At 42.5% G+C, this 25,590-nt stretch overlaps 1 protein-coding gene across 1 annotated transcript in view; it reads right to left on the bottom strand.

Moving 5' to 3' along the window:
• The window catches only part of scaf1.S (SR-related CTD-associated factor 1 S homeolog), a 29,761-nt gene extending 6,187 nt beyond the window's left edge, over positions 1–23,574 (bottom strand). The window contains exons 1-7 of the mRNA XM_018228154.2: positions 23,264–23,574; positions 14,727–14,953; positions 13,498–13,567; positions 10,723–10,823; positions 10,363–10,499; positions 9,555–9,679; positions 5,183–8,686 (exon numbers count right to left, since the gene is read on the bottom strand). Of these exons, the coding sequence (XP_018083643.1) occupies positions 5,183–8,686; positions 9,555–9,679; positions 10,363–10,499; positions 10,723–10,823; positions 13,498–13,567; positions 14,727–14,930 (4,141 nt within the window). The 5' untranslated portion in view covers positions 14,931–14,953; positions 23,264–23,574. The remainder of the gene's footprint in view (positions 1–5,182; positions 8,687–9,554; positions 9,680–10,362; positions 10,500–10,722; positions 10,824–13,497; positions 13,568–14,726; positions 14,954–23,263) is intronic.
• Positions 23,575–25,590: the final 2,016 nt, after the last annotated feature.

Raw genomic sequence — 25,590 nt, 5'->3', positions numbered from 1 at the left:
ATGGGCCTTTAAATGAATAGAATGAGTCCAAGTGTATTTCTAATTCTGTTCCATATACTGTACATAAGTCTGCCCTCCTGTACAAGTATCATGGCATTAAAGTGGCAGTGATTGTTATACAGGTATGGGACCAGTTATCCAGAATGCTCGGGACCTGGGGTATTCCGGATAATGTATCTTTCTGTAATTTGGATCTTCACACCTTACGTCTACTAGAAAATCATGTAAACATTAAATAAACCCAATAGGCTGGTTTTGCTTCCAATAAGGATTAATTTTTATCTTAGTTGGGATCAAGTACAAGCTACTGTTTTATTATTACACAGAAAAGGGAAATATTTTTTTAAAATTTGGATTATTTGGCTAAAATGGAGTCTATGGGAGACGGCCATTCCGTAATTCAGAGCTTTCTGGATAACGGGTTTCCAGATAACGGCTCCCATACCTGTATCTCTACACTGTATACACTTCAATAATATACCTCTAGATTTACATAACTGAACATGAATCCTGTGAGATGATGGAATCACACTTGCATCGTCTGCTCCAGGTCTTCTAACAGACCGCAACCAAAGATTTGGTAAAAATAAAACAGCGAATGCTACCTGTTGACTCCTTGCTGCTGGTTATTAAAGGGGAAGTTAACCATTAAAGGAAAACTATACCCCCCGAATAATGTAGGTCTCTAGAACGATATATAGAATAAAACAGCTCATATGTAAAACCCTGCTTCATGTAAATAAACCATTTTAATAATAATATACTTTTCTAATAGTATGTGCCATAGGGTAATCATAACTAGAAAATTGCCATTTTAAAAAATGAGGGCCACCCCCTGGGATCGTAGGATTCACGTTCCACGCAAACGTGTTAGGTCACATGAGCCAATTAACAGACAGAGTTGTGTCTTTTGCTTCCACACTACATGCCCTTTTAAAAGGGCATGAAATATTAACTTATATATTAACTTAAATATTAACATGTATTTATATAGCGCCAACATGTTTCGCATATATATATTTCCAGTTTGGTAAGATTCTTTAATATGCCACTTAATACGATATAAACTATCTCTTGCTCAAGTATTCATTTTGGGGGTATAGTTTTCCTTTAAAATAACATTTGGTACAATGTAGGCAGCGATATTCCGAGACAATTTGCAATTAGTCTTCATTTGTTATTGTTTTGCTTTTTGTTTAGCGGCTCTCCAATTTGGAATTTTGGCAGCTATCTGGTTGTAAGTTTACCCTAGCAATCAGCCAGTGGTTTGAATATAAGGCCTAAAGAAGATTAGAAAGATAATTCAGTGGAAATTAACAATATCTGTAACGCGCTTCTAAAAGCTGAAAAGAGGCGCAACAAGAAGACACTTTGATTGTTATAAAAAGAATGAAGACCAACTGAAAAATTGTTTAGAACAGGCCATTCTATGACATAAAACTTGTGCAGCAGGCACTCAAAATAAAGGCATTCTTCCACCAGGCAGGTAAAATCAAGTAGAAAAAGTTGATGTCCACATATACAGCCTGACGCGTTTCATGTTACAAACACTTAAGGGCAAATTCACTAAAGCGCAAAGTGGCTAACGCTAGCTCAAATTGGCCAGCGTGACGTCATTTCGTTACTTCGCCGATTTACTAACGGGTGCTGGCGTAAATTCGCTAGCGAAGTGGACCTACTTTAGCTCTATTTCGCACCCTTACGCCAGGCGAAGTTGCGCTATGGCGAAGAGACGTAACTACGCTAATTCACTAACATGCAGATTTTCATGAACGTTAACTCTTGAAATTTTTTCTAAGTCCCAAAAAATGCTGGTGTCTTTTCCTTTTTTAAGGGTGATAGGCTAAAAAAAGATCGTACATTTTTTTGGGGTTACCCTCCTTCCGCCCTACATTTCCTAACATATGGCACCTAAACTATACACTGGGCTCATGTGTAGGGCAAAATAACAACTCTATTTTATTTTATGAAGCTTTCCCAGCTTGTGTAGTGTAATGTATTTGCTGCTACACATACGTCCATTGTACTTTATCTTGGTAGCGTACACAAATTAGGCATCGCTAGCGTAACTTCGCTTTGCTTGACGAACGCTAGCGCAACTTCGCTACTGTTCGCCTCCCTGAGCGCAACTTCGCATTTTACTGAATTTGCGTATCGCTGTCGAAACTACGCCTGGCGAAGTGCAGCGGAGTGTGGCGAAGCTGTCGCCAGCGCAACTTCGGATCTTAGTGAATTTGCCCCCTTAAGGTGGCCATAAACTCAAAGATCCGCTCGTTTGGCGACCTCCCCAAACGAGTGGATCTTTCCCCGATATGCCACTAAACTGCATGGCTATATCGGGGGTAATTCGAAAGTTCGGCCGTATGGCTCCGACGGGTCGGTCGAGTAAAAATCCAACCTTCCCGATCGATATCGTGGCCAGATATCGATCGGGAAGACCCGTCGGAAGCCCCCATACACGGGCAGATAAGCTGTCAAATCGGTCCAACAGCCGATATCGGGAGCTTTATCTGCCCGTGTATGGCCACCATTAGTCATAGGTTCTGTGTTTGTAACACGAAACGCGTAAGGCTGTATATATGGACAAAAATAAACTTTTTCTACTTGATTCTATCTGCCTGGTGGAAGAATGCCTTTATTTAGAGTGCCTGCTGCACAAATTTTTCAGTTCATCCGCTCCCCCTGCTGAGGGCTCAGGGCGGTGCACCTGGGACTCTTCCTCAATGTGGTAAGGTATTTTTCTTTTTGAGACCCGTGAATCATTTAACTTAGTTCATTCTATTACATACTAAGGGCAGAGACACACGCTCAGATTCAGGGAGATTAGTCTCCCTGGCGACAAATCTCCTCTTCTTCCCTGAACTGCCTCCCCCTGCCTTCCGCCGGCTAGAATGAAAATCGCCGGTGGGATGGCACTCTGAGCGCTTCGTTTTCCGAAGTCCTCGTGAGGCAACTTTGAGTGACTTCAGAAAACGAAGCGCTCAGAGTGCCATCCCGCCGGCGATTTACATTCTAGCCGGCGGGAAAGCAGTTCAAGGAGATTAGTCGGCACAAAGAGATTTAGTCGATAGTCGGAAAAGAAGAGATTTGTCGCCGGATAACTAATCTCCCCAAATCGGATCGTGTGTCTCTGCCGTAAAAGATAATAAAGGTGAACAAGCCCTTTAATAAAAACACATCACTTGGACTGTAATGCTCAATACACAGAAAAATGGGTTCATTATGAACTTTCAATGATAATAAAAGGACAGTCCCGTTGGTCTTACACACCGAAATCTCTTTAGCCTTCTGTCTGTTTTTGTTTAAAAGTTGGGAGATGAGATGCTTCAACAAGTAATACAGCAAACCTATTAGACCAGGCAGAAATCTTTGCACCTGTTATTTCCCACCAATCATAAAACGGACAACATTCAGACACAACCAAGTCATTCAGGAAAGTCCTGCTCACATGAAGGTCCACTGGTGTTAAAACAGAAAGCGACAGTTTTTAAAGGGGTAGTTAACTTTTAGGGGCAGCTTTAGTAAGGGTCAAATTGGAAAATTCGAATTGTGAATTATCCAAACTCGATTCAAATTTTAATTTATGTTTCAAGATTTATCAAACCTATACCCTGGGAATAATTTGAATTCGACTATTCGCCTCCTTAAACCTGCCGAGTTCACGTAGAAGTCAATGGGAGAGGTCCGGTGACCAATTTGACAATGTTTTTAGCCTTCCTGACATTTGTGTTTAGTCGAATTCAATTCGCATTTGATTCAAGTTTTTGGATGGGTTACTTGTTCAAAATATTCGATTTTTTTCATAAATAGGCTCCCAATTGAATTTCGAGTACATTCAAATTTATTAAGAGTTAAAAAAAAAACTCACATGAATTAGAAATTTGACCTTTGATATGGGCCTCCCAGTATCTTTGGAGACAGTTAGCAATTGGCTCCAATGAAAAGACTGAAATATGAACTGTAGGCAGACTGAATAGAGAGATAAGTGAAAAGTAGCAATAACAGAACAATTTGATGGCTGGTGTTTGTATCTGCAATTTGCAAAAAGAAGAGAGGCAGTCAAATGAAAAAAACCCAAAACTATAAAAAAAACGAAGACCGATTGAAAAGTTGGCAAAAATATTCTGTTCTATAACATAATAAACAACCTAAATTTGAACAACTTCTTTAAAGGGATACTGTCATGGGAAAAAAACAATTTTTTCAAAATGAAACGGTTAATAGTGCTGCTCCAGCAGAATTCTGCACTGAAATCCATTTCTCAAAAGAGCAAACAGATTTTTTTATATTCAATTTTGAAATCTGACATGGGGCTAGACATTTTGTCAATTTCCCAGCTGCCCCAAGTCATGTGACTTGTGCTCTGATAAATTTCAATCACTCTTTACTGCTGTACTGCAAGTTTGGAGTGATATCACCCCCTCCCTTTTCCCCCCCCAGCAGCCAAACAAAAGAACAATGGGAAGGTAACCAGATAACAGCTCCCTAACACAAGATAACAGCTGCCTGGTAGATCTAATAACATTCAATAGTAAAAACCCATGTCCCACCGAGACACATTCAGTTACATTGAGAAGGAAAAACAGCAGCCTGCCAGAAAGCATTTCTCTCCTAAAGTCACATGACCAGGGCCAGCTGGGAAATTGACAAAATGTCTAGCCCCATGTCAGATTTCAAAATTAAATATAAAAAAAACAGTTTGCTCTTGTGAGAAATGGATTTCAGTGCAGAATTCTGCTGGAGTAGCACTATTAACTGATGCGTTTTGAAAAAAAACATGTTTTCCGATGACAGGATCCCTTTAAGGGCAGTGGCTGATGGGGAGAGTAGTTGCCCTTGATAAAAATGGAACACCGCAAGCAACAAAATCTCCTGAAAAAGCATCTGCACTGAAATTGCCAGTGGTAAAACCCAACACATGCTACCTTCTTCCGAAGTCGCCCCAAAGTTGTCCCTGGAGGTGATATGTAGGTTTTACCACCATCGATTTTCAATGGAGATGATTTTTCAGGAGATTTGTCATGGTACTAAATCAGAGATGAGCAACCTGCAATCATCCAGCTACATGTCCCTGCACCCAACAACTACCAGGTTCTGTGAGGGGAACAACCAAAATTGTTGTAGCCAATAGGCTGAAGGTTGCCCCTCCATGGATTAAAAGGCCATTACACAAAACACTTACATGCAAGAACTCCACTTGTGGTGCAGTCCACTCCTGACTGGAGATTCCATGGAATTGGTGCTGGAGGTGGTCTTGGTGCCTCGTCTTTAGGTTCAGATATACTATCCACCTCCAAGTCAACGCTTCTCTCAGGCTCTGGTGGGGGTTCCTCTGGTATGAAAGAGACATCTGGAGTCTTACAGCTGCTGTCAACAGTCTGAGAGTCAGGTGTGAGCTCCTGCTCAATGGCTGGCTTGGGAGGACTTGGAGGTTTAACTTTGCTCTCTGTAGTCTCTGTGTCTGACCATATAGGCTCCTCTTTGGCTTGTATTGGGCTGGGTATCTCTTTACTGCAGCTGTCTGCTTTTGACTTCTTTAAGGAGGCCTTTGTTTTCAGCTTTTTCTTTTTCTTTTCAGGTGGTCCTTTGGGTTTCACAAGAACCCCAGCAGCTCCAATAGTTTTCACTTTCTTGACGCCAGTCTTTGTTTTTAAGCCCTTGACTTTTTTAGGCTTTACATTGGGCCCTTTAGCATCAAGCTTAGGCCGGGTGGTTTTTATATCTAGAAGCTTGTCTTCAGATTTAAGGAATGGGGAACGGCTTTCTCGGTCACGGCTAAATTTAACTCCAATAGAGCCTGCCTCTTTAACAGAAGTGGTGCTGCTTACACCTTCTCTGATAAGAACAGCGACTTTAGACTGCAGTTTGACTTTCCTGGCAGATCCCCCCTTGCTTTCCTTATGACTAATCTTCAGCTTTTTAGAAGGTTTATCTTTGTCAATACGCAGTTTATCTTTGTCTATCTTAAAAGGCTCAGGCTCTGGAGCAGGAATATCTTTAAATCTTTTCTTGTATCTTTCACGACTGTCATCTGTGTATGTTCTTTTTCGGTCTCTATCCTTGGAAGCGTTTAGCCGTCTAACCCGATCATCGTCATCACGTTTCTTGTCAAAGTCAATAGGCGTCCTTCTCTTTATGGTTTCTGCCTTTCCAGAGGGTCTTTCAAATATTCTGTTACTCTTGCTCTCACGGTCGTCAAGGTTTTCACGGTCAGAAAAGGTTTCGAAGCTAAGCCCTTCGGAGTCATAAAGAACTTCTCTTTTTCTAGGAGTATTAAGCAAGTCCTCTCGATCAAGCTTTTCTTCTGGATTCACAGTAATTGTTCTTTTAATGCTAAAGAGATCAGCATTATTGAGGTCCTGAATTGATGGAGGTACCACTGACCTACTGTCTCTTCTTCTCCTCTCTAATAGAGGTGGATTGTCTAATTTAGGCTCATCCACAGGAAGCCTTGACCTCACCTTCTCCTTGTCCCTTCTCTCGTTTGAGTGATGGGATGCCCTCCTATCACGATCTCTAGATTTTGAACGTGACTTTTTCTTCTTTTTCTTACCCTCAGTCCGGTGTTTGTCTTTATGTTTATCTTTTCGAGATCGATCAGTACTGATGGAGCGAGAATATGGTCTCTTTTTCTCCTTTGATTTTGATCTCTGGCTCTTCCTTCTTTCAGCTGATGTACGGGAAGACTCAACAGCAGATATGCTGGTACTGATAGAGGGTGACCAGGACCTTGATCTTCTGTGATCTCTAGAACGAGAACGAGAACCTTTGTTGTGAGACCGTGAACGAGAGCGTTTGCGATCTTTACTATCCTTTAATTTCTTTGCACCAGACCATGTAACGTTTGATGCCTTGGGTTCTTTGGACCTCTTTCTTTCCCTGGATCTCTTACGTTCATGCTTAGCCTTTTTACGGCTATGAGAACTGGAAGGAGATGGGGACTTAGAACGCCTTTTGGATTTTGCAGGAGACTGTGATTTTTTACGATACCTTTCCCTGCGCTGGTTTGTGATTTTCCTCCTTAGATCCAACCCTTTCCACCTGTTGTCTATTTGATTTTCTCCAAAGTCAATCTGCAGGGCTCCTTCCTCATCAGAGTCTGCATGTAGGGAAAGAAAATCATCGCCTTCAACCATCCTTAAAGGCCTGTCCAAAACCCTGCACCGGCTACGGAACAAAGGCATGGGACTAAAGCGATCTTCATCTGGCTGAACAATTTCCCCTTCTTCAATTTCAGAATCATATTTATTGTCAGAATCGTCTCCCCGATCTTTCCGTTCAGAAGAATGCCTTCGTTTGTGGCGATTTCGTGACTCACTTCCAAGCTTGACAATTTTCTCCATCCGCAAATAAGACTTGACGTCAGGTTTTGCAATGGATTCAAGCGAAACCTTTATCTCTAATTTAGACTTTGATTCAGATTCTGATGTAAACTCTGCTTTTCTAGCATAATCATTTCCAACATCCACAGCAAACACCCTTCTTCTTGGTTCCGTTACGGCTTCTGAAGTGTTTTCTTCACTAAGAGTCGAATCTGCCAGAGGTGGCTCTTTTATGCTTTTCTCTTCTGATTCTTCCCTCGAAACATCTTCTACTTCATCAACTCTATCTAAATCTAGGCTGGAACTTGGGCTATAAGGCTCAAAAGCAGATTTTGCATTGTCCTTTGCAGTGGATTCCGAAGCTTCTCTGGAATGTTTCTGGTCCGGTTTTTCATTCTCGTATTCATTATCTTCATCATTCCCATCTTTGCCTGGGACTTTATCTGATTCACAAGACTGAACTTCATTCTCCTTTTCTATACCTGGAAAGTCTTGGCTCAAACTATTTTCATCATAGATTCCAGCCAAAGCTTCGGAGAGCCGACCTTCAGGATGGGATTCACTGCCTGCCTCTTCATCCTCTTCTTCCTCATCATAGGGTGAAGGGCTGCTCTCAGAAGAAGTATTATTAGAGCCAGTGGGATCAAAGGGATCATATTTTTGATCCTCTTGTTCATCGGTTTCTTTTTCAGGTGTGTCATCATATAAATAATCTCCATTTACATTTTCCTCATCTGTGGGATGAAAGGGATCATAAATATCAAGTTCTTGGGACATGTTAGATTGTGCACCACTGCCACTGCCAGAGTGAATTGGGATTTGAGAAGAGGAAGAGGAAGAGGAGGAGGAGGAGGAGGAGCTGGAATCTGCCTTTTCCAGAGAGTTAGGAGGCTGTGAATGCTGATTAGATGTGGAATTTTCTGAACCACCGGGTCTCTGCTGTCCACTTGATACCCCTGTTCCATTTCCAAGAGCTAGACCCAAAGATATAAATGAATCAGGACTGGGTTCAACTTTTTTTGTATTGCCATATATTGGGGTAGTCCTGCCAGAACAAAGGCCATTATTCCCTCTAGATGCTCTGAATGATTTATTTGGATCAGGAACAATCCAAGAAAGTCCAGGTAGCAGAGTTTCCGTAGAAGTGTGAAGCTGTGAATTTGTATGTAAGTCCGTCCTGTCTGCAATGCAAACGTTCTGTAGAGCGTTTCGATTTGTATGTATTTTACTCCTATGAAATGTCTGTGGGGTATTTCGTCTCATAACTGAAGAACTTCTGGTAGGATCCAACAAGCCTTCCATTCTTGCAGTGACAGAGGCCGTTTGTCCACTTTGAACACGTAGTCCTGAGGTACTTAGGCACACTGCAAGAGAAATAAAAAATAGAAAAGAAAATGAAATATCAGAATTTAAATGACAATCAGCTGATTTTAGAATGTGTGTGTATAATATTATATCTCATGCATGGGAGAGCACGTGTGTCAGATGGCAAGGAGAGCTTAGAGAAACCTTACCTTCATGTAACAGGACTTGTGAGGTGCAATTTATTAACCTGAAATATTTTTTTCATGTATAAAATTTGCAGATGTACTTATTCTAAGCAACTGGTCTTCATTTTTTATGTTTTTTTAAATTATCAGCTTTACCATTTTGCCCAGAAAAAAAACAAAACACTTTTCTCATTACTTTTTTATTGTTTACATTTGACTTCAGGCCCTCAAGCATTCATTTTCTTTGTTTGCTACAGTACAATTATTCCTAGCAACTGCTGGAATTCCACACTGGAAAGCGGTTGAATAAAAAGCTTAACACTTGAAAAACCACAAAAAATGAAGATACATTGCAACTTGCACAATTCTATCTTCCATTCTGATGTGAAGCTGTCACACTTACAAACTACACTCAAAATACTGTCTGGCAGGAGGTAAAGAGGGCCCTATTAATTTGGGCTTACAGTAAGCCCCCATTCCACTCCAGATGGAGTAATGGTAGCAAAATTGATTGGCTGCTATGGGCTTCTGCACTGCGGCAAATACTTTGCTGGTATATTGCTTGGCTTTTTTTTTTTTGTCTTTGACATAGGAATACTAAGAAAATTAAGGGAAATATCCAAACTGCACAATTGTAAAAGGTAGATTTACCCTTCCCATGATAATGGCCTTCAGTTTGTCACTAAAGCATCCCCCAAAGCACTGATGTGTATGGAAGAGGATGTTATTATTTCCAGCTCACCTGACTTCTGACTTCTCCAATGACTGTCCCTCCTGGAGAACCCTGAACGAGCATTCCAATAAGATGCAAGGTCACCAATCTGAATTTCAGCTACAAGCTCCAGTTCATCCACCTCTTCTGTGTCACTGAGAATTCAAAACATAAGATATATTCAATAAGGCAGTTCCAAACTCATAACTTAACTCATAACTAAAGTAAAAGGATTAATTTAGGGGTCTGTATGTTGGGAACCCTTGAATACTGTGCTGGCATTTTAAGGGTCTGGCCACACAGGCAGATTCGGGGAGATTAGTCGCCAAGCGACAAATCTCCCCTTCTTCATGGCGACTAATCTCCCTGATCTGCCTTCCGGCGGCTAAAATGGAAATCACCTGGGGGCAGGCACACAAAGCGCTTCGTTTTCTGAAGTCGCCCGAAGTTTCCTCGTGAGGCAATTACGGACAACTTTGGAAAACGAAGCGTTCCGTGTGCCTGCCCCTAGACGATTTACGTTTTAGCTGGCGGAAGGCCGATTGGGGAGATTAGTCGCCGCGCAGAAGAGTAGAGAGAGAGTTGGGGAGATTAGTCGCCTGGTGACTAATATCTCTGAATCTGCCCGTGTGGCCAGACCCTTAGATGTTTTTTTAGCAAAGTCCAATCTAGCCTTTCTATTCTTGAGAAATAATGAAGACCAATTAAAAAAGTTGCTTAGAATTGGCCGTTCTATAACATACTAAAAGTTAACTTACAGATGAGCAACCCCTTTTAAGCAAAACTTGTGATCAGTGTTAGTGAAACATGTGGGGAGAAAAAAAGTGATGTTACTTACTAACTGGCTCCCAGCTCTATGGTTTCTTCCTCACATGGGCAGCTATGAGATCCTGCAGCGATTGTAGTGTTTGTCTTTTCCATGTAATCCAATGCAACTGCAAGACTGGCCAAAAGATTTTCCGTTGTTTCAGTGATCTGGAAGGAATTCAAAATCAGAATTAGACAGCAGAAAATAAAGATCAGTGTAAAGGTCTTGTGAGCATGGGCTGTCCTTGTTTATCCTGTAACCCTTGTTAATTAATTAGTGAATTAATGCTATAAATGAATACTAAGTATTGGTGCTTTATAAATACATGACAGTTATTGTACACGATTAAAGTGTCATGTAAATTGGACGAGTAAAAAAGTGGATACGTACAGAATTTTCTTCCACACCAAGCGATTTAGAATTCCCATTGTTCTTCTTCACTTTTCTTTTCCTACAGGCCTTCATCAGATTTGCACCTTTCTGTTTTGAATCTGAACAAGAAAATAAGCAGATCACATCTATGATAAATACATGGCAGGCATAATTAGGGGCAAGGGGCATCGATAAGTACTTCCTGCAAAGCTGCATATGTGCCAGAGCCTTAAAGGAACAGTAACACCAAACATTGTGTTTTAAAGTAATGAAAATATCATTTACTGTTGCCCTACACTGGTAAACGTTTGTCGAAAAAAAATTTGCAGAGTGAAAAAGATGTTTTGACGCAAATTCTGGCGATTTTGGAAAATGAAGCGTTCCGAGTGCCATCCCACGTCAATTTACATTCTAGCCGGCAGGGGGCAGTTCGGGGAGATTAGTCGCCCCAAAGAAGGAGATTTGTCCTTGGGCGACTTATCTCCCCGAATCGGAGAGTGTGCCCTGACCCTAAAAGATTCAGTCCTCTTTGACTTAAAAACACAAAGAACTCCCTCCCTGGCTGATTTTTACAGATTTGCTAGATCAGGAAATGCACTTCAAAGGCCTGACTAAAGGTGGCCATACACGGATAGATCCACTCGTTTGGCGATGTCGCCAAACGAGCGGATCTCCCTCCGATATGCCCACCTTGAGGTGGGCAATATCGGGCTGATCCGATCGTGGGCCCTAGGGCCCAACGATCGGATCCTAGCGTTCGCCAAACGGGCGGTCGGATCGCGGGACCGCATCAACGAACAGATGCGGCCGCGATCCGACGGGATTTTTAACCCCATCCGATCGAGATCTGGCCGACTTTCGGCCAGATCTCGATCGGGGAAGCCCGTCGGGGGCCCCCATACACGGGCCAATAAGCTGCCGACTTGGTCTGTCGGCAGCTTTTATCGGCCCGTGTATGGCCACCTTTAGCCACAGAAGTGCTGTAAAGCCTATACAATAAGAGCTGCAGACTCACTTTCTGGAGGTTTAAGAGAATTTTGTTTTAGATTCTGTGCCAGATGTAAACGAAGAGAGGGAAAACAAATAGAGATAAAACACAAGAAGGAGTTCCATAAACTGTCTAAAAGAGACCAAATTGGCTTTAGTCTAAGTTAGCATGCACAGCTAGTTGGAAACTGGTCTACATCATTAGTATGGGTAAAGTAACCCTTTCAATTGCTTTGATTAAAAAAAAAAAAGGGGGTAGTTCACCTTTAAGTTAACTTCACGTATGTTCTAGAATGTTATATTTGTTTCTAGGGATGCACCGAAACCAGGATTCGGCTTTTTCAGCAGGATTCGGCCCAATCCTTCTGCCTGGCCGAACTAAATCCTAATTTGCACAGGCAAATTAGGGACAGGGAGGGAAATCTAGTGACTTTTTGTCACAAAACAAGGAACTAGAAAATGCTTTCCCATTCCCACCCCTAATTTGCCTATGCAAATTAAGATTCGGATTCGGCATTCAGCCATATCTTTCAAGAAGGATTCGGCCGAATCCAAAATAGTCTCTTCTGTCCTTTTCCAGCTTTCAGTTGATAATGCTATTACGAGGAGGGTAGGGTCAATGACCCCAATAAATAAAGGCTACTAATTTCCTAAGAAATTAATAGAGAAGTACCCAATCTCACATCCAGAGCATGCAGCAGTACTAAGCTTATTTAAAGGAGACATTTTGTGTAAAAAAAAAAAAAAAGAAAAATGAGAATGTACCAGTGCGTTATACACATTCAGATATAGGAGAATTGTGCTTAAAAAAAAGTAGTGTTTCAGGCTGATTTATTGAATATTTCAGAATAAACCCTAATTATCTCTCCCTTCTGTTCCACTTCCTGCTAGAGTCCTGCAGCGGGTCGGGTACCTGCAAAAACCTGCGGTACCCTGCGGGTTGCGGGTAGAAATAGAAGGACTCTACTTCCTGCTCCCTGAATTCCCAAGTTGTGCAGGGGAGCCGTTGGCACTCAGCTCACTGCTCTGTAGGACAGGAACCAATCAGCAGCTAGCAGGACCTGATAGGGAACTGAATCCTGTCTTTGCTTGTGTGACTGCAGAGCTGTGATTGGCTGTCCCCCTCCTACTGCCCACCCCTCATTTGAAACATGGACAGGGACCAGTGAACATCTATAGGGAGCTCTAATAAAGAGGCTATTTATAAAGATAATATACATTTTTAGCACAATGTAAAAGCAACACCATATATTACTCATAATTGCCTACAATATTAGGGTTTTTTCATTTATCCTATGTGTCTCCTTTAAAGACTACTAATACACATTTTTCGATCACAGTATTTATTGGATTTGGTGGCTAGATATATATAGGTGGCTTGGTATTAAATAATAATTTCTTTAAAAAGGGAATTGTTGATTAGGCATATAATTAGACACAATACAACTGGGCTGCTCACGGTCACAAAAACAGGTTTCCAGATCCAGGCTCTTTGAGAGTAAAGGCAGCCAATACACATAGTGTATACTGTATCCAACAGGCTGAATTGACATAGAAAATATGAGGGTCTTTCCATGGTATTGCACCTGACTTGTGTGGAACAGCAACAAGTGAATTGAAGCTCCAGCTCATCTTCCAATGTACCCAAACAATGACAAAGATGGCACAGATCAGAGTTTTAAACAAGTGCAGTCAACAAGCCCACCAAAATCTATAGGACACAATTATCAGACCATCTCATACTTATCGGAAATCACATTTCTAAGCACAAATTAGTATTCTTTTATGACAAAAATGAATATATACCTGTATTTTTAGAGAGCTCGATCTGCGTTTCATTTTGTAAGCTGCTTCCCACAACTTGTTGCAAAGCCTTCTAGAAGAGGAAAAACATTTAAATCAGCCACATGTTAAAATAGGACGAATCAAGTCTGTGTTTAAAGGAGAAGGAAAAGTTAAAACTAAGTAAGCTTTATCAGAAAGTTCTATATAAATACATCAGTAAACCCTCAAAGTAATGCTGCTCTGAGTACTCCGTCAAAAAAAAACAGCATTTCTTTCCTTCTATTGTGTACACATGGGCTTCTGTATTACACTTCCTTCTTTCAGCTTAAACCTCCAGGTAGAGTCCTGCAGCTGGTCGGGTACCTGTGGGTTACCTGTAAAAACCTCTAGCAGATAGAAGTTTCAGGATCGGGCACAGACGCGGATCGGCAGTTCTCTGGGTTAGCGGGTCACGGTTCGGGTCTTCTCAATAGCGATTTCTGATCACGCCTACTTCCAATGATGTCACCTCTGGTTTACGACAGCACTTCCTGTTTCTTGATGGTCAGCGGGTCGCGGATCAGGTTGCGGATAAGGTACTTGCAGGTTGGGTATCGGGTCCAAGCAGGTAAGTATGTGGGTTGCAGGTCCGGGTTTAACAAATTGGTTCAGCGCAGGACTCTACCTCCAGGGTTTGGGCTTAAGCATGCTCAGTTTGCTCCCCTCTTCCTCCCTGCTTTAATCTGAGCCTAGAGCTATGAATGAGCAGGGAGAGACTCAGTGATGTCACACTAAGCTAATATGGCAGCTGCTGTCCTAAACAAACAGTTTCTAGAGCTGTTTACACTGGTATGGTAAAGCATTCTACAGAATAAATATAGCGTTCTAGCTTGCATCTTAACTATTGCAGCTAATCTATTGGTAATAATCTGGCTCAGTAGCTTTCCTTTTTCTTGAACATCTTAGAATTGAACGAAACCAGGGTCAGTCCGGCTGTTGTGAAACTACAATTCTCATGGTGTCTCTGATTAGGAGTTGCAAACCCCCAACAGGGCACATCAGGGTGTCTTTTACAGATGATAAATAGAAGCAGGACCATGAGTCAACAGGAGAGGAAGGCTATCTATTATTAGCAAAGGCTATATGGAGAGGAATAGGGCTCTGGAGATGTGTGTGTGATACACAATGTTAGATGATACACAATGTTAGATGATACACAATGTTAGATGATACACAATGTTAGATGATACACAATGTTAGAGGATAGTTACCAAAATGAAGATCCTTCCTGGGCACAGGCCTTCAGCCTTACATGATTCCTCCTCAGTGCCACGACTAGTGGGCTGGTCAGCAGTAGTACTTTCTGCTTGACTCTTCTGCGATGGTGGATCTTCTGATGGCTGGTTGGACTCTTCCTTAGACTCCTCATCAGTTTCTTGACTAGTGAGTTTGGGATCTTGACTGTTTCCTTCCATAACTGCAACTTGGAGAAACAAGCCTAAGGGAATGAAAAAAATTAACTATGTATTGTCTTTCCAGGAATGAGAACAGAAGGCACAACACTGCACAGGTAATGCATACTATCATCATCATCATCACCATTTATTTATACAGGTTAAGCAGTGCTTTAGTTTATAACAAACGGGGGACAAATGGCAAATAACGAACAAGGGTTTTCAGAGTATAGAATTAGAGGGCCCTACTGGGGAAAGTTTGCAAACTAAGGGCAGAGACGCACGTAGAGATTCGTGGAGATTCAGTCGGCCAGCGACAAATCGTTTCTTCTTGGGGTGCTGAAACCCCCCTGATCTGCCTTCCCAATTTTGGGCGACTACAGAAAACTAAGCGCTCCGAGTGCCATCCTGTCGTTCTTTAGGTAGTATAATTACACATGCTGTGGGGGCTGCATCAAAATAGCTCACAGTAAAGCTGGCCACAGACGCAAACATCCAATCGTACAAATCAACGTACTCCCCCATCTCCCGACCTGCCACTAACCATTCCGATCAAGTACAAAAGAACAGATCAGCCGATGTTCTGCCCCTGACAGCAAGTTATGTCCGACCAAAGCTAGTGACAGTCTCCCTCAGGAATCGTATGATCGGCAATACACGCAGAGATATTACCCAAAGCCGACAGAAATCTTTTAACCTGTCCCATCGACCAAACGACCGATCTCCGCCAGACGAAAAATTTCAGGACTATCCACACACGGTCCGAAAATCATACGAATCCTCGATTCGTACGATCAGATCTTTGAGTCTATGGCCAGTTTAAGAACAGATATAGAACTGGTTATCCGGAATGCTTGGGACCTGGGGTTTTCCTGATAACTTGGGTCATCATACCTTAAAAAACATGAAATAAACCCAATAGGCTGGTTTTGCCTCCAATAAGGATTATTTATATCTTAGTTGGGATCAAGTACAAGGTACTGTTTTATTATTACAGAGAAAAGGGAAATAATTGTTAAAAATTTGGATGATTTGATTATAATGGAGTCTATGGGAGACAGGCTGGAGTTTTCTGGATAATGAGTGCCATACCTGTACTACATACTGCCCTGTACCCTAAGCGAGGAGAGGAAGAATTCCTGGATTCTTGGATTGCTGCATCATAAGGTTCAGCCTTTCCAGAGTATAAAACATGAGTTTTCCCTTCAACCTCCCAGATATTACTATATTTAGATCAATTAATGTTCCTTTGCAGGGATTCACAGAGTTATATTTCCATGTGTATGCACAAAGCTCTCTCAAATTGACCTACGACTGCCTATATTTTAGACCCCGTGTTGGATTCCACTCTGCCCAAAGGCGCCATAAACTGGAATTAGGCATCACTTTAAGGGCAGGGGCACATGGGCAGATTCGGGGAGATTCAGTGGCCTGGCGACTAATCGCCTCTTCTGCGGGGCGACAATCTCCCCAAACTGCCTTCCCCCTGCTATCATGAGAAAACGCCAGCGCAATGGCACTCGCGGCGCTTCCATTTCTGAAGTCGCTCGAAGATACCTCATGAGGAAACTTTGGGCAACTTTGGAAATCGAAGCACGGCAAGTGCATTGACGCAGGTGATTTTTCATTTTAGCAGGGGGAAGGCAGTTCGGGGAGATAGTCGCCCCAAAGAAAAAGATTAGTCGCCAGGTGGCTAAATCAACCCGAATCTGCCCATGTGCCCATGCCCTAAATACAGTGCGTGATCAGAAGAGCAGCAAGGTCTCCTGGAGATTGTACAGACACCTCTCACTAAATCAGCTGAATAACTGCCAGCTAGAAGCTTGCCCTGGAGATCAATGGGAACATTTCACGGTCATCTGTTTGTATGACCATGGGTTGGCCCCGCTCTTGCTTTTAAATGCCAATTAACTAACCCTTCACATCTGCTTTTTTTTTTGCACAATCCTGTAAAAAAGCAACATGTTAAATGGTATCCGGAAGAATCATCTTTATTTGATCCAGACAAAACAGTGTTGCAACAACCCCATTTATAAGGGTCAGGGCACACAGGCAAATTCGGGCAACTAATCTCCCTGAACTGCCTCCCCACCAGCTAAACTGTAAATCGCCAGTGGGATGGCACTCGGAGCGATTCGTTTTCCAAAGTCAGGCGACCGGAAAACGAATTGCATCCCGCCGGCGATTTACATTTTAGCCGGCGGGAAGGCAGTCGCCCCGAAGAAGAGGAGATTTGTCGCAGGGCGACTAATCTCCCCGAATCTGCCTGTGTGCCCTGACCCTAAACAGTGGGCAAATTTACATCTGTGCAGTAATCCATAGCAACCCATCAGTGATTAACTTTTTTCAACCAGCTGCATGTTGCATAATAAAAGTAATCATCTGATTGGTTGCCATGGGTTACTGCCCAGTTGCTAATTTGCCCAGTGTTTATAAATCCCTCACTGTGTATAAAGAGGTAAAGATGCTCTGTATAAGCACATTCATATAAATCGAATGGTGCAACTGAGAGTAACATTGAATTTTGGGGGTAGGCCAGACCATAAGGAAAGAAAACAAACCCATTCATTCAGTCACAGCACCAGTGAGCTTCTCTTGATAAAGGCCCTAATGAGGGTCAAAACATTGGATATACAACTATGAGGGAAAGTTAAAATATTCACTAAATCGGAGTGCGGGTCCTTTGGAGAATAAAATAAATATATATATATATATATATATATATATATATATATATATATATATATATATATATATATATATATATATATCATAGAGAAATCATGAAAGCGGCACTCGGTATCAAATGGCTAGAAAAGTGTATTAAAAAGACATATTTAACGTTTCGGCCATATAGTATATGCCCTTTATCAAGCTGTAACAAAAGCAACTGAATTAACAAGTCGCAATTGAAGTGATTCACAGGAAGTGACATCAAAGTGTTCAAACAAAATTTGCATAAAGCAGTTACAAAGTTATATGTTATTGCACATATCTGAAAACATTTACAAAAATAAAAATAAGTCGTAATCTGGGGTTGTTCACCTTCCAAACACTTTCAGTTCAGCTGTTTTCAGACTGTTCGCCAGAAATAAAGACTTTTTCCAATTTCTTTCCATTTTTAAGATTTTACCGGTTTTCCAAAATCTAAGTTTAAAGTTGAATGTTTGTGTCTCTGGTGTTTGAGTCTGGCAGCTCAGTAATTCAGGAGCAGATTCTAAACTGTTACAATATTGCAACATTTAGTTGATCCATTTCCATTTAGTGGATACATTTCTCAGCAGTATCTCTGGAGTATCAGCAACTATTGTATCAATTCTAACAGCTGCCTTAAGGGTCAGGCCACACTGATTGACCCCCAAACTGATCTAAATTGATACATTTCTAATCTTTGTCCCTGCTGAGCAGAATCCCTGAGTTTCATTAAGGTGAAGTCCACACGGGGCGTTTTGTGTAGATTTGGTCGCCTGACGACTAATCGCCTCATTTTTGCGGCGACCAATCTCCCCAAACGCCTTCCCTGACTCCGGCTTAAAAATGAAAAGACGCTGGCGCTAATCACACCCATCGATTCGTTCTCCGAAGTCGCCGGAAAACGAACAGCCGCGTGTGATTGGTGCAGGCGTTTTTTCATTTTAAGCCGGAGTCAGGGAAGGCGTTTGGGGAGATTGGTCGCCGCAAAGACAAGGTGATTAGTCACCAGGCGACCAAATCTACACAAAACGCCCCGTGTGGACTTCACCTTAAAGGGCATGTAAAGTCCAAAATAGAATAAGGCTAGAAATGCTGTATGTTGTATACTAAATATAAACATGAACTTACTGCACCACAAGCCTAATCAAACAAATAATTTATGCTTTCAAAGTTGGCTACAGGGGGTCACCATCTTGTAACTTTGTTAAACATCTTTGTAAGACTAAGACTGTGCACATGCTCAGTGTGGTCTGGGCTGCTTAGGGATCGTCATAAACAAAGCTGCTTGAGTTCTGCATGGCTGGGAAGTAAGGCGGGGGCTCCCCCTGCTGTTCATAAGTATGATTGTTTCCCTGCTCAGCAGTTAGGGACCGTCTGACAATTCCTATCCACAGCAGTAAATGAAGGGAGAATTTCACTGCATACAGACAGGTTTTTTATAAAAATGGTACACATTTTTTAATTAAAGTATATTGGAGATAGGTTTCTTTTTCAATAAAGAAAGTAAAAATGGGATTTTATTTTTTGCCTTTACATGCCCTTTAATGAAACTCAGGGATTCTGCTCAGCGGGGACAAAGATTAGAAATGTATCAACTAAATGTATCAATTTAGATCAGTTTGGGGGGTCGGCGACCCCCCTCTCCCAGAGCTGCTTTAGATGGTGAAAAATTACACTCTACACTTCAATATTAGAAAAAGGATCACGAATAGAAACTAGAAAGTAATTGTAAAGTCGTTATTTCTGGTGATCTCTCTGAAAACAACTAGTTGTTTGAAGGTGAACCACCCCTGTAAGTTTATTAATCCACCACACCTCCCTTCTTTTAAATTCACGATCTTCTCCTCTCTTTAGAGGCGATACAATTTCTAATACCGTAAACCTAAATTGGTCAGAGGTGTGGCCTTGCTCAACAAAGTGTTTCAAAATATTAAACGAGTTAATAGCTGATCGATATTGTGATTAGTCCTCAAAAAGGTACTGGCTTCCTTAGATCTTAATTTCAGACTAGAGGAAGAGACTGAAGTTACAATCATTTTGCCTCTACAATATGAAATGTGTGGAGGTGATTTAAATTCCTGCACTTTTGAGAATATACCAGTGTTTACGTATAGCCTCAGCTATGGGCTCACTATAATTAGAATATTGAGTCAAAAAAGGAATGCGTATATCTTTTTTCTTTTTCTCCCTACATTGGTTAACCTGAAACTGAGCCCAACGTATCACATCTTAAGGGTAACTTCTATCTAGAAATGTCTGACACATCTTCTGTTCGTGGATTACTATCTCATGTGTATCACTAATTAAACTATTGACTCGTAAGAGTTGACTAACTGGAATCGATCTTTGTATGTAGTGGATGTTGACTTCTAAAATGGAAAATCTGATTTCAAATGTAACTTGTTAATTCAGTTGCTTTTGTTACTGCTTGATAAAGGGCATACTATATGTCCAAAACATTGCATATGTCATTTTAATACACTTTCTAGCAATTTGATACTGAGTGCTGCTTTTTTCTTTCAAGATTTAGATAGATAGATAGATTTTAAACCTGTCTATCTGTGGCGGCAGAATTACCTGTCCAAGTATTACAAGTACTTTCAAAGCAGTTGAAAGCACCATCTCTCCCTACTATACCTGCTATCCCACAGTCACACTCCCTTCCCAGAGACTATTATCCACTGTTACTATAGGCACCATCTCTCCCTACTATACCTGCTATCCCACAGTCACACTCCCTTCCCAGAGACTATTATCCCACTGTTACTATAGGCACCATCTCTCCCTACTATACCTGCTATCCCACAGCCACAGTCCCTTCCCAGAGACTATTATCCCACTGTTACTATAGGCACCATCTCTCCCTACTATACCTGCTATCCCACAGTCACACTCCCTTCCCAGAGACTATTATCCACTGTTACTATAGGCACCATCTCTCCCTACTATACCTGCTATCCCACAGTCACACTCCCTTCCCAGAGACTATTATCCCACTGTTACTATAAGCACCATCTCTCCCTACTATACCTGCTATCCCACAGTCACACTCCCTTCCCAGAGACTATTATCCCACTGTTACTATAGGTATCATCTCTCCCTACTATACCTGCTATCCCACAGTCACACTCCCTTCCCAGAGACTATTATCCACTGTTACTATAGGCACCATCTCTCCCTACTATACCTGCTATCCCACAGTCACACTCCCTTCCCAGAGACTATTATCCCACTGTTACTATAGACACCATCTCTCCCTACTATACCTGCTATCCCACAGTCACACTCCCTTCCCAGAGACTATTATCCCACTGTTACTATAGGCACCATCTCTCCCTACTATACCTGCTATCCCACAGTCACACTCCCTTCCCAGAGACTATTATCCCACTGTTACTATAGGCACCATCTCTCCCTACTATACCTGCTATCCCACAGTCACACTCCCTTCCCAGAGACTATTATCCCACTGTTACTATAAGCACCATCTCTCCCTACTATACCTGCTATCCCACAGTCACACTCCCTTCCCAGAGACTATTATCCACTGTTACTATAGACACCATCTCTCCCTACTATACCTGCTATCCCACAGTCACACTCCCTTCCCAGAGACTATTATCCCACTGTTACTATAGGTATCATCTCTCCCTACTATACCTGCTATCCCACAGTCACACTCCCTTCCCAGAGACTATTATCCACTGTTACTATAGGCACCATCTCTCCCTACTATACCTGCTATCCCACAATCACACTCCCTTCCCAGAGACTATTATCCCACTGCTACTATAGGCACCATCTGTCCCTACTATCCTACAGCCACAGTGCCTTGAAAAATGTAAATGTATATTTACTTTTCAATTGTTCCTAGACATTAGTTCCCATTTAAATGCCAAACAAATGATCCAAAAGGAGACACACTACACCTAATGAAGTTGATGCTAGCAGGGACTACAGTCCTAAATGCTGCCAAACACATTATATTGCTTTAAAGTGCCTGCCAGCAACATAGGATTGGTGAGCCCAGACCATTCCATATTGTCACATGCAGTGATTTATTAATAACAGACACTTCACCGATAACTCAGTGATCCCAGTGCCTAATGGTTTGCCCAGGATTAGAGTGCAAATCTGTCACCCAATGTTGCATTTGGTGACTTACACTGTGGAGTACGGAATACAGCAGAATTATCTACAACCTGCCTTCTGCCTAAGCCGCATTTTCCCATACAGATTTAGGGTTAGTGGTTAAAAGTCAAAGCCACGCAGACAGCAGACTGTCAGGGTGACAGAGATAAGCAATGGCTTTGAAAGTAAGAAGTTGGGGACCTCTAATGAATTCCGGCATTAATTTTGGCACAAGTTCCTTGTGGCTTATAGCACAAAGCTTCATCATGCCTCCCCCATGGGCTCCAGTCCCATCACTTAGATTGTAAGCTCAATGGGCAGAGCTACAGATGCATGCCTGAAATATGGGCACAACCAGTGAAGCTCCTCCCTCAGATGCCCAGCATTGACTTGATGGCTGCTCTCTCTGCCATCTCCCTGCCTGTGTGTGTGCGCAATATAGTGAGCAGAGTAGCGCGCAGAGAGCGCTGTATAGCGCGCAGAGAGTGCAGAGTAGTGTGCAGAAAGTGCAGTGAGCAGAGTAGTGTGCAGAGAGTGCAGTGAGCAGAGTAGTGTGCAGAGAGTGCAGTGAGCAGAGTAGTGTGCAGAGAGTGCAGTGAGCAGAGTAGTGTGCAGAGAGTGCAGTGAGCAGAGTAGTGTGCAGAGAGTGCAGTGAGCAGAGTAGTGTGCAGAGAGTGCAGTGAGCAGAGTAGTGTGCAGAGAGTGCAGTGAGCAGAGTAGTGTGCAGAGAGTGCAGTGAGCAGAGTAGTGAGCAGAGTAGTGAGCAGAGAGTGCAGTGAGCAGAGAGTGCAGTGAGCAGAGAGTGCAGTGAGCAGAGAGTGCAGTGAGCAGAGAGTGCAGTGAGCAGAGAGTGCAGTGAGCAGAGAGTGCAGTGAGCAGAGAGTGCAGTGAGCAGAGAGTGCAGTGAGCAGAGAGTGCAGTGAGCAGAGAGTGCAGAGTAGTGAGCAGAGAGCGCAGAGAGTGAACAGTAATGAGCGCAGTGTAGTGAGCAGAGTGTAGTGAGCAGAGAGTGCAGTGAAGTGAGCACTCACACCAGATCAGTGAAGTACTCACAATAAGCACACGAATAGAATTGTTACACAGGGACCAATAATGAGAAGAGATGGCTGCACCTCTTGAAACTGCTTGTTTAAAGGAACATTTAAAGGAACACACAGACCCCAGCAAATCAAAGCTCAAGGCAGAGAAGATCAGATGTAAAAGATTCTATTGGATCACAGGCCCCAAATCGGCCTACATTGCAGCTGATTATTAGGGGTTCAAACGATGACTTATCCCTCGGCCCTCCAGCTTCCTCTGCATGTTCTGACAGCCACAAGCTTCCCTGGGGTTGCTGGGAGATGTAGTCCATCAGCAGTTGTACATGCGTGCAGTATTGAGTGGTTACAATAGCCATTAGGAATACAAATACACTGTGTAGCCCCGACTCTAGCCAAAGTCTCATCCAGCAGCACCAAAGGCAAAACCCCTCCCAGCGCCGGGTCCGGGCCTGTTGACCAGCGCTGGGCGCTCCCTCTGCAGACACCTACCCACTGACGGTGGCTCCTGGCTGCTGGGATCCGCTGCTCCGGTCCTGCTCCGCACTCGCACTAGCGGATTTCTTCCTAATATCCCAGCCTTATAACAAAAGGAGACCCCCTAGCCCTCCAGTGGCCGCCATCTTACCCCGCTGCTCCAGCGGGTCTAACGGGAACGCTTTGCCTATCGGGAACTGTAGTTCTAATATCCGTCACGTCAGAGAGGTCGCGGAACATCAAAACACTTCAAATCCCAGAATGCGCCTCGGCTTTTTGATGGAAGTATTAGCTTTTAGAATCGTGGCAATGCATTATGGGAAAGGTAGTCTTTGCCGGAATTCTCCTACGCAGAAGGGGAAAGGCAGAGGCAGAGATCGCCCACAATCCATTCCCACAATACAGCGCGGCCGCAGCGAGGCGGGGTCATGTTGTTGCGGAGAGGAAGTTAAGAGGCTGCGGCGCAATCATTGCACACCACTCATTAAAGCTAAAGAGCACTGATTGGAAGGGGAGTGGAATGCAGGGCCTTAGATCTGCGTAACAGACAGTCTGGATGTAGCACTTGTACGAGGCTGAACGGGCTTTTTCACCTTTAAATTACCTTTAGTCTAACGTAGAGAATGATATTGGTTTTCATTTTTGATTATTTGTTTTTTTTTAGTTATTTACCTTTTTATTCAGCACCTCTCCACTGTAACTTTTAGGCATCTGGTTGCTAGGGTCAAAATTACCCTACAACCATGCATTGAATTGAATAAGAGACTGGAATATGAATAGGAGAGGCCTGAATAGAAAGATGAGTAATACAAAGGAGTAATAACAATAAATTTGTAGCCTTGCAGAACATTTGTTTTTTTAGATGGGGTCAGTGACCTCCATTTGAAAGCTGGAAAGAGTCAGAAGAAGAAGGCAAATAATTCAGAAACTATAGAAAATAAGTAATGAAGACCAATTAAAAAGTTGTTTAGAATTGGCCATTCTATAACGTACTACACGTTAACTTAAAGGTGAACACGACAGATGCTGGGAGTGAGGCTTAACATATATTTATGTCCACTTCAGGCACACAAAAAAAATCAGTGAGACTCCCTAATGGAAGAAATGTTAAGGGCTGGTTCACTTAAAGTAAATATAGTATGTTGTAAAGGACCAGTAACATAAAAAATTAAAATAAACTAATTTTTTTCTATTTAAAGGACCAGTAACATCAAATAAAATTACTATACAAAAAAAAAACCAAGACATATTAAACTTTAAAATAGCAAAGCCTTTATTAAGAAATAACTTACAGAAAGTCTACTTCCCCTCCTCTTCAGAAAAGGCGACTGACAGAGGCCTGCAAGGGTCGGCACGTAGGCATGTTAACCCTTCAAACCTGTCCCTGCCCAGCTCCTCCACCACCTCCGGCTCCAGCCTACAGTAATAATGCCAAACCATTATATGTTTCTATGCAGAATGAGAAGTATAATTCCCAAAAAGCTGCTCCTGGGCTACTTCTGCACGTGTCAGGCGCTGCCAATCTCTGCAACGGAGAAAGAAAATATTTAGTAAGGAAATAATGACTGCGCCGAGTTGTTACCTATATATATGATTAGCGCACCAACTAGAGACTTGATCATAAATCACATATGGCCTAAGTACTGCGCTACTGGTTTGTCACATTTTAAAATCACCGGCAATTCGATTGGGATGATCATTTAGCCCCATTCCCAGTCATTAATTCCTTACTAAATATTTATTTCTCTGTTGCAGAGATTGGCAGCGGCAGAAGTAGCCCAGGAGCAGCTCCTTGGGAATTATACTTCTCATTCTGTAGAAACATATAATGGTTTGGCGTTATTACTGCAGGCTGGAGCCGGAGGTGGTGGAGGAGCTGGGCAGGGACAGGTTCAGCCCAGCCCGGAAGGAGAGGCTGTTGGCTCAGTCCCGGATTCGCAGTGTCAGTGTGGCCACGTCTGAGAGCGGCATGAGCTGGAGGAGAGAGGGAAGCCAGGGAGGAGAAATCGAGCGCTGCAGGTTGGATGGTCGCCCTGTCGCCTTTTCTGAAGAGGAGGGGAAGTGGACTTTCTGTAAGTTATTTCTTAATAAAGGCTTTGCTATTTTAAATTTTAATATGTCTTGGTGGTTTTTTTTTCGTTGTATAGTAACAAATTTTTTTTAATTTTTTTTTGATGTTGCTGGTCCTTTAACGAAAAAAAAAAAAACAGGACACTTTTAAGTTTAAACTTCAAAAGTCTTTATTAAGAAATATCTTACAGATTCTCCACTTGCGCTCCTCTTTAGAAACGGCAACAGGGTGACGATCCAGCGTGCGGAGCTTGATTTCTCCTCCCTGGCTA

The sequence above is a fragment of the Xenopus laevis genome, chromosome 7S, assembly GCF_017654675.1.
Source record: "Xenopus laevis strain J_2021 chromosome 7S, Xenopus_laevis_v10.1, whole genome shotgun sequence".
Taxonomy (NCBI): domain Eukaryota; kingdom Metazoa; phylum Chordata; class Amphibia; order Anura; family Pipidae; genus Xenopus; species Xenopus laevis.
This window is presented reverse-complemented; position numbering and strand designations above follow the sequence as displayed.